This window comes from Castanea sativa, chromosome 3 (genome assembly GCF_040712315.1).
Source record: "Castanea sativa cultivar Marrone di Chiusa Pesio chromosome 3, ASM4071231v1".
NCBI classification, from domain to species: domain Eukaryota; kingdom Viridiplantae; phylum Streptophyta; class Magnoliopsida; order Fagales; family Fagaceae; genus Castanea; species Castanea sativa.
In genome coordinates this window covers 47,177,030-47,187,292 of record NC_134015.1, presented here as the reverse complement: position 1 = coordinate 47,187,292, position 10,263 = coordinate 47,177,030, and the positions used below count along the sequence as shown (strand labels likewise).

The following is a 10,263-nucleotide window of genomic DNA, read 5'->3' as shown; positions in this document are numbered from 1 at the left end:
AGATGCCAGGTGCCTTTGCACAGGCTTTTAACCTTGATAGCTATAAGATGGATGTCTCCACACCTTCGGTGGGTATGGGTGAACTTGCAAATGCTATGGTTGCTGTCAACCTGAATCCTGAGACGAGAAAGACCATTAGGGAAAGATGGAACCACGCCTTGATTGTTAAGGTTTTTGGAAGGTCGGTGGGTTTCCACTATCTCCAATCAAAGGTAATGAGTTTATGGAAGCAAGTAGGGCGGCTTGACTGCGTTGATCTTGGGCGGGATTTCTTTCTTATGAGGTTTAGGCTAGTTAAGGATTATGAGAATGTTGTTAAGGGAGGACCGTGGTTTATCGGGGGACACTTTTTGACGGTTAGAGTGTGGGAACCGAATTTCAAACCAGCTAGTGCAGTGTACAATATGGTGGCTGTGTGGATAAGGCTATCGGAGCTACCATTTGAATATTATGACCCTGAGGTGCTTAAAGGTATTGGCAATTCCATTGGACCGATCCTGAGGGTGGATTCTAATACTGTGTCGGAGGCAAGGGGTAGATTCGCAAGAATTTGTATCCAAGTTAACTTGGATAAGCCTTTGACCACCAGCATCTTACTTGAAGGAGTAGTACAAGAAGTACTTTATAAGGGTATTCATACCTTTTGTTTTTCCTGTGGTAGGGTGGGGCACCGGCGGAAAGGATGCCCATTTACAGTCAATGAACGGACGCCAACATCTAGGGTGGAGGGTTCGGTCTTAACTACGGAGAAAGCTGACATATGTGGGGAGGCTGATGCTTGTTCCCAAGAGGCGGGAAAGAAGGAATTTGATTTGAAAGGAGCTGGGAAGGAAGTGTATGGACCGTGGTTGCTTGTAAAGAGGAAGAAAGCAGGTGTAAAGTCTGAGGTGGATCGAAACACCAATCAAGGAGTGAGTGTGGGCCCAAGCAAAGGGTACTTTAGGAATGGTGAGTTTTTACCTAGGCAGGTTCATTTAGTACGTGAGAAGCCACCTTATAATGCTCGTTATGGGCCCAATAAAGATATTAAGAGATCAGGCCACAGGGTATCTCTGAATCCATCCTTGGATAGAGAAAGGAAAAAGCAAACCCACCTTGACACGCAACAGCAGCGCTAGTCCTTTCATGAACCCATTTCTCATAATGATGATAATGCTCCTATCTTTTCCTTCGGTGCAGGCACCGAGCCGAAGCAAGTAAGTCCTTGCTCATCTGCTGGTTGGGTTGCTGGTGCTAGAGGCTCTGTTGGCTCATAAATTCCTCTGGGCTCAGTGAGGTATGGGAAGGGTGTTGGCAGGGATGGCCGGTCGGAGCAAGCAGGAGTGGGCAATATTTCGAAAGGGAAAAATCATGGTGGTCTCCCCAAGCATGCTAGCACAAATAAAAGCAAGTCCCGCCATGATTTGGGGCTGGTACGATCTGGAAGAAATGCAAGCATGGAAGCACATCTTCCCCCCAACTCCAAAAAGCAAATAGAAGGGATGGCTCTCTCTGTCAGACCCGGCGTGGATGGAATGGGCGTACCCTTGGTGGATATTTTCGTCAGACAAGCCAACAAAGGGGGAGGCACAGGTGTTCGGGTGGAGAGGGCTATCACCGCAATCTCTGGTGCAAAGCTTGAGAGACGTGACACTGGAGGAAGAGGACGAGGTAAAGAAAATTTGGATGTCCAAGATGGGAGTAGTGAGGTGTTGGGGAAACGTAATTTCCAAGAGTCTGATTCAGACTGGATCTACCATGGAGGGGTCGAACCTACTGGTTTCTTCAAGGGAGACCCAGTTGGGAGTATTGGAACATTTGGTATTCCTTGCACAGGGAGTGGGAACTTCCAGGTAAGTTCTGAGGGAGTTAGGATGGAGATTACTGAGCAAGATGGAAGCTCAGAATCTGCATGAAGGTGTGCTGGCTTCTCCTTTTTCTTTCCCAATGAATATATTACTATGGAACTGTAGAGGGGCTTTGAACCCTCTTTTTCATGTCACCTTGAAAAATCTGATTGTTACCCACTCTCCTTCAATTGTAATTATCACTGAAACCCGTGTTGGTGGAGAACGGGCAAAGGATATTACGGATAGGCTTCCTTTTGACGGAGCCTTGCATGCTGACACCATTGGTTACTCAGGTGGTATTTGGGTGCTCTGGAAGTTTGATGCAGTTGAAGTTACGCAATTAGCAAAGACTGAATAGGAAATTCACATAGTAGTCAAGGTACATGCTCTAAATTCTTCCTGGATTCTTTCTGCAATTTATGCTTGTCTTAGATTAGAGGAAAGGAAATTGCTGTGGAAAAACTTAGCTTCTATTGCTCCTATGCACGATTTGCCCTGGTTGATGTTGGGTGATTTTAATGAGATGTTGTCTAGTAGTGATAAGCTGGGAGGGAACCCCCTTATTCCTAGAAGAGTTCAAATGTTTAAGGATTGTCTGGACTCTTGTGGTATGGTGGACCTAGGATTTCATGGGCCTCGCTTCACTTGGGTCAATAAAAGGGAGGTGGGTCATTTCATCCAAGAAAGGTTGGATAGAGGTTTTGCTAACTCTGAATGGAGAAGGATGTATCTAGAGGCGGCAATACATCATCTTGTCCGCACCCATTCTGATCACTGCCCTGTGCTTCTGAAAATGGATAATAATGGCCTTTCAAATTTAAGCAGGTCGTTTAGATTTCAACCAATGTGGATGTCTCATCCTTTGTTCTCAGATTTTGTAGCTGACTCTTGCATGGATGATGGACCTTTAAATTTAAATGTTGAGAAATTCACAGCTGATGTTAAAATTTGGAATAAAGAAGTTTTTGGAGATATCTTCCAGAGAAAAAAAAGACTTGAGGCCAGACTTAGAGGAATTCAATCTAGAATTGCTGATGGGTTAAATCTTTATCTCCTAAATCTAGAATGTCAACTTAGAAAGGAGTATTCGGAAGTTCTCCAATCCGAGGAGGAGTTCTGGTCTGTTAAATCTAGGTCCAACTAGCTTATTCAGGGAGATAGAAACACGAACTTCTTCCACACCTCGGCTCTGATTCGAACAAGGAGAAACAAAATTCTCTGCCTAAAAGATAGCTTGGGGAATTGGGTTCAGGGCAAAATTGATATTGCTGATCTGATTAGAAGTGGATTTATAAATCTCTTCTCTACGAGTGTGGACAGTGTTCCTAGATCGGGGTGGAGCTTGAGCATTTGACCTAGTTTTCTTAGGAATGAAGATTCTAGCACCCTATGTGCAAATATGACCAGGCTTGAAGTAAAGGAGGGGTTATGGAGTCTCAAGCCTCTAAAAGCTCCAGGACCGGATGGGATCCATGCGGGGTTTTTCCAAGCCTACTGGCAGCTTGTTGGTACTTCGGTGGTAAATGAAGTGTGCAAGGTTTTCCAAGATTCCACTATGCCCCCCCATCTTAATGAGACCCTTATCACTCTTATTCCTAAATATCCAGGGGCTGATTGTCTGGCTTCGTTTAGACCCATTAGCCTTTGTAATATAGTGTATAAAGTGGTCACCAAGATAATAGTCAAGAGACTTCGCCCTTTCTTGCCTAATCTCATTTCTCCTCTTCAAACCGCCTTTGTCCTAGGAAGAATGGGGTTGGATAATATGATCATTGCCTAAGAGATTATACATTCATTGAAGCTCAAAAAGGGGAAGATGGGTTTTATGGCCATTAAAATAGATTTGGAGAAAGCCTATGATAGACTCGAGTGGCACTTTATTAGAGATGTTCTTGAGTTGTACCAGCTGCCCCCCTCTCTTATCAAACTCATTATGAGTTGTGTCTCTAGCTCATCGATCGCTGTGTTGCTCAATGGTGGTAAACTTGAGCCTTTCCTACCTTCAAGGGGTATCAGACAAGGGGATCCTCTCTCCCCCTATTTATTCATCATGTGTATGAAAGTGCTTGGTTTCCTTATTTCACGGCGTTGTGAAGAGAAGTTGTGGGATCCGGTCTGGGCCTCAAGAGGTGGGCAAGCCTTTTCCCATCTGTTCTTTGCCGACGACCTTGTTCTTTTTGCTAAAGCTGACTTGAGGAATTGTATCAGTGTGAGAGAAACTTTGGATGCCTTTTGTGAATTATCAGGTCAAAAAGTCAGCCTGAATAAGTCTAAAGTTTTCTTTTCCCCTAATACCAATCCTGATACTCGAGAGGAGTTGTGTGAGGTGCTTGTCATTCTCTCGACCCCAAATTTAGGAAAGTATTTGGGTTTCCCGATTAAGCATCTGGGATCAACATCGCAAGAGTTCAATTATGTGGTAGAGAGGGTGCAAACTAAGCTGCAAGGCTGGAAATCAAATTTGTTGTCAATGGCAGGTAGGGTAGTGGTTGCCCAATCTGTCCTCTCAGCTATTCCTGCCTATATGATGCAGGGGTGCATGATCCTTACTCGAATTCTCAATAATCTTGATAAGGTTAGTAGGAATTTTGTGTGGGGATCAACGGAGGAGAAACAAAAATTGCACATGGTTGGCTGGGAGAAAATTACTAAACCAAAGTACCGAGGGGGGCTGGGCATTCAGGAAGCCAGAGGAAGAAATTTAACTCTAGCTGCTAAGTTGTGCTGGCGTATGGAGCACTCAAAAAATGGTGGTTGGGCTGATGTGCTGAGGAAAAAGTATATGACTGGAACCTCTAGGAAGCCTAAGGCGCATACTAGAGCTTGGAAGGCAGTGCAGATTGGCAGAGACATTTGTGGGAAGGGTTCTAAGTGGACGGTGGGTTGTAACAGTTCTCTCAGCTTCTGGAATGACAAGTGGCTGAACATTGGCACTATCAGGTCTCTCATTGAAGGTCCTTTGAATCGAGGTGAGGGGGAGCTTCGCATTAAGGATGTGACTATGAATAATGGATGGGATTTAGCTAACCTCTCCTTTAGTTTCCCTATTCACATTCTGAAGGCAGTAAGAGCCACCCCTTTAAGAAGATTTGCTATGAGGGAGGATCACAGGAGCTGGATTTCCAGCTTAAATGGGGACTTTGACTCGAGAAATGCGTATTTGTTGGCTATTGATGAAAATCTTGAGGCTCCGGATTTCCATGGCAAGTGGATATGGAAGCTCCAAACTCTGCCCAAGATTAAATTGTTTCTTTGGAAATGCTTACACATGAGCTTGCCGGTGAAAGACATTTTGACTCAGCGTGGTATTGGTGGTTTGGGGGCTTGCGACAGTTGCACAGAAGTGGAGGAGAGTATTAATCATGTTTTGAGGGACTGCTCGATAGCAAAAATCTTTTAGGAGCATTCTAGCTGCCCTGATAACCTCAAGCACTCCTTCTCGGATGACCTTGTGTCTTGGATCAAAATAAATGCCTTAGAATCAGCAAAGGCAACTGGTAAGGACTACGACTGGTGCAATTTTTTCCTACTGGGTTTGTGGAATCTGTGGCTGCAACGAAATAGAAAGGCCTTCAAACAGCAGCCCTCTAATCCGAATCGAATCGGTCCAGTGGATATGCAAACGCGTGATTTAATGTATTGCGTTTTGGACTGACAAGAGAAGGGATAGGCTTTTGAAGCAAGTCAAATGGGCGAAGCCGGTGAAGGATGGCATAAACTTAATACCGATGGCTCATTTGTCTGCACTAGTGGGCTGTCAGGGTGTGGTGGCTTGTTGAGAGATTGTGCGGGTCAGTGGGTGGTTGGATTTGCTAAGACCATCAGTGTGAGCTCAAGTATCGCAGCGGAGTTGTGGGCCTTGAGGGATGGTTTGGAGCTGTGTTTAGATAGGGGAATTTCTGCAGTGGAAATTGAGCTTGATGCTTCTGCTGCAATTTCCTTAGTGTCCAACAGTGTCAGTACTAATGGTGCCTTGTCTGGTCTTGTTGATGATTGCAGGGAATTGTTGCTGCGGCTGCCTCAGTTTAAATTATCTCACTGCTTCAAGGAAGCAAATTTCTGTGCTGATGTTTTAGCAAAAATGGGGTCTACTTCTGATGTTTTGTCTTTAGTTTTTGCCTTTCCCCCCCTGCTATTTCTAAGCTGCTGTATGATGATATGAATGGCGTGTATCGCCCTAGACTTTGTACAAATGTTGCTACTGGCAATAGTTCTTAATTAATATTATTTCCAGGTTTACCAAAAAAAAAAAAAAAAAAAGGTAGGCAAGTCGCTCTAACCAAGCATTCGGATCAATTGCACATGGAATAACTTGCAAGTTACTTGTAAATTCAACTTTTCTTTCTAGGAACGGAGCCAAGACTTGGAGTTAAGGGGGCAACTCTTCTGCTAGCTATGTGTGGTGACTCCGGCCTTTAAGTTTACTGCTTTATTATTAAGGATTTTTGTTTAAAATTTTTTTTAATGGCCAAGTTGTTTGTTCCAGGTAAAATAGATTGATTGGGCTTAATTTTTTTAGTTTTATTATTGGTAATTTTTGTTGTTATGCTAATTTTTTTGGGCTTGTATATTTTATTTTAGATTTAATCTATTAATTTTTTATTTCCTTTAAAAGGTGACAAATGCTAAAACTACAAATTTTTTACAAATTGCTAATATGGCGAGTGGTTATTGATAAGTAAAAAGTGATGCAAGTATATGAACCAATAAGAATTTACTACCTTAATAGTTTGTATAAACGTTATAAAAATGTTTGTGACTGTAACATTACTCTCAGAAGAATTGATGGCGTTATTAAAGAGGTCAAAGTGTAATTTTATTGAACAAAATTGCTAAAATTAGTAACTTAATATAATAATATTTTTTTAAAAAAATTTTAACAGCTCGTCCATGTTCCTTTCCCTTAGCTCTTTACATTATTTCTTTCCCATTCACAAATAATTAAACTTATAATTAATTTTTACCAAAAAAAAAACTGTTATTAATTAAAACAATAAGAGAGGTAGCACTCCACCCGTGTCTTTATGAGAAAACACTTAGATACTCCTAGGAATGGTAATGGGTTCGGTTTGGGCCAGGTTTTTGTGTACTCGGACCCGACCTGCAAGCCAAGACCCGCGACCAGGACCCGACCCGATTATTAATCGGATTTTTTTTCTGGGGCCCAGACCTGCCCCGTTGGACCCTGCGAGCCCCACGAACCCGTTTATCTTGGGCCCAAATTTGGCCCAACCAAAATTTTTTTTTTTGAAGCCCATTAAGATTTTTTTGCCTAGATTCAAGCCCATTCAAAACTCATACGAATGATTTAGGCTTAATAGGTTAAAAACTGGGAAATACACAAACATGAGGTGCTACAGATAGGCTTTTCCATTTTGTGGTATCTAAAGCTAATTGATAACAACTAGGAAACACACACAAATATTGACCCATATGAACCTAAAATATAATAATTTAGACATATCATTCCATTGGTTCAATAAATAAAAAATCTCCATAGCCTAACATCCACTGATGAACATCTTAACATTTTAATTTGAGAAACAAACAATACCCACAAGCAATTGGAAGAAGAAAACCCAAACAATGGCTGCGTGCTTGAGAGTGAGGCCGACAAACATCAATCTATATGACAAAAACAAACAATACCCACAAGCAATTGGAAGAAGAAAACCCAAACAATGGTTGCGTGCTTGAGAGTGAGGCCGAGGTATGGCTTGGGAGTGAGTGAGTAAGGCGTGGCTGCGTGCTCTTGTGTGCAGCTGAGTGTGTGGCTACGTGCTCTTGTGCGATAGGGTGAGGCGTGACAGAGAGATTGAGAATTAGGGTGAGGGCAGAGGGCGTGAGTAACAGAGAAGTGAACTGAAATTGGAAGAGAGGCGGCTGGGTATATTGCGTTAGTGAGTTAGGGTTTACAATGATATATATATATATATATATATATATATATATATATATATATATATATATATATATATATAAGGGTGTTTTAGTAATCTCATAAAACCAGGTAATATCCCGGTCGGGTTTCGGATTTTTTTATAAAACTCGGACCCGACTTGGACTTGCTTTGGATTTTTTTTTTAAAACCCAAACCTGACCCTATTCTTTATCGGGCCGGGTAAAATCCTGCCCATTAGGGTCGGGCTGGGCTGGGTATCTGCGGGTCGGATCTAAATTGTCATCCCTAGATACTCCCAGAGTATACTAAAATAGTGCTCCATCTTCTTACATTCACGGTAGACCCCACCATGAATTTAATGAGTAAACCCTACCATAAATGTAAGAAGAGGGTGCACAATTTTCTGTACTCCAAGAGCATATAAGAATTACTCATACTTATGAGACATTGAGAGGAAGCTAGCAATTAATATTTTACTTTTTTTTAAGGGGGTTATTTGGTTTAAATAAATGTTATAAATTTTGTTCCATTCTGAACGAAATTTCTTGTACCAGTATGCAAACCGGAATGGGAATAGCCTCTATTCCACCTTGGATCAAATTCCAGCTAGTTTCAGACATTTTGGTCGATTCTGGGTAATTTTGGCCGAAATGCAATTTTCAACGAGAATGAATTTGGTTTCTTCTTCTTTTTTCAACCTTTAGATATTTTCCACCATTACATACAAAAAAGTTTTGAGTTCCACAGATTCTATTCTACCTCACAGCATCAAATACAATCAAAAATATCCACAACAATGAAGTGAAGAACAAAAGGAGAGAGAGAGAGAGGTAAAAACCCAAAGGTGACCTTTGATCATTCTTTGAGCCTAACATGGATCACTCATGAAACTTCAACCTTCACATATTTGCAGCACAAAGAGAGTGGCAAAGAGAGTCTTGTGGCAAAGAGAGTCTTGTGGCAAACAGAGTGTTGTAAGTTAAAAGTTAAAAACTCACATGGCCTACTATTACACCTCCACTAATTACAACTTGTCACGTGACAAGTTGTTGCACAAAGTTGTGCATTTTTATATGTCCTTATCATTACTCTTTTTCTTTTTTAGCAAATATATAGTGCCACATAACCTAAGGCTAAAAGTCTAATATGAGCCGACAATCAAAAATAGTACTACTTGTCTAGAAAAAAGAAAAAAGAAAAAAAAAAAAAATATATATATATATATATATGTTAAGTTATTGTTTTTATTAGATTACAATTGAATAGCATACTTATGTTCTCTTAATATAATTTTATAAGATGCTATAAAAAAACAACAACTAATTAAGTATTTAATATAATTAGTATTTTCCCCCCAATTTTTAGTTTTATTTTCGAGCAAAATATATAACAACGTAATGAACAATATGATGTTTTGTATATTCCTACGTTCACTTACTTAGTAAAAAAAAGTGGGTTCTAAATAACTCATATAGTAAAGTCTCTGATGGTTGAATAAGATTTGTGGTTCTGTCTCCGTCTACACCATAAATCAATTGGTGTCTTGGTCTGATGATAAAAAGCTATCATCAAGAGCGGATGTCATAGATTGAAACTCTCTAAAAAAAATAGTAAAAAAAATATTTATTGCATCGAATCATTATAATATAAAATAATATTTTTTTTGTTTATTTAAAATCTAATATACATATATACATGATATATATACATATTATAAATGGTAAGAAGATTTAATCATTCAAATTTTTTTTTTTAAATCCTTAATAGATAAAATATTGATTTTGATATAAATAGTAAAATGTGGAACTAAAAACGTTGATTTTTATAATTTATTCTTTGAATATAATGACAAAATAAACAATTATATTGTCAGTAGAAGTATTGAACTGAAGTTGAAGTATTTTTATACAAATATATTAGGAAAATGTTGAATGCGAACGTGTTTTCTATCTTTAGTTATAGAAAACATGCACCTTTTAGAATTTTTTTGTTTCGAACAATGAATGAGTTTTTTTTTTTATTTTTTTAATGTACAAATGTGTAATATATGATGCAATACATGTATTTTACTAACTATAGTACAAATTAGAGAAGATTGTTTTTGCAATTGAAATTAGAGAAGTTATGATAGTGGGGAAAAAATGCAAAGAGTAACATTTGATTACTACAAATTTTACTTTCTCTTATGAAATTTACAAAATAATGTGTAACTAACACATAAAGATAATTTAAATAAATATTTATTATTATTTGTTGAAGTGGCACTAATCATACACATTTATCATTCTCAAAAAAAAAATCATACACATTTATTTTCTCAAAAATAAAATCATACACATTTATTAGCACTTTAGTCTATAAACACAAAAATTTGTAATAACTTTAGTATTTTGCATTAATTATTATGAAATTTTAACTTTGATAAAAAGAGAAATGCTAGAGTTGCAAACTTTTTTACAATTTTTTTTTACAAACTTCTGATGTGATGAATGATTATTGGTAACTAAAAAAATGATATAAGTAGTGGACCTA

General features: G+C 39.1%; 1 protein-coding gene across 1 annotated transcript; it reads left to right on the top strand.

Annotated features, from left to right (window-relative positions):
- Window positions 1-1,926: 1,926 nt before the first annotated feature.
- LOC142629059 (uncharacterized) lies at window positions 1,927-3,609 on the top strand. The gene is made up of 3 exons (XM_075803053.1): window positions 1,927-2,144; window positions 2,262-2,948; window positions 3,237-3,609. Exons 1-3 carry the CDS (start codon window positions 1,927-1,929, stop codon window positions 3,607-3,609), a joined length of 1,278 nt encoding a protein of 425 aa, XP_075659168.1.
- Window positions 3,610-10,263: the final 6,654 nt, after the last annotated feature.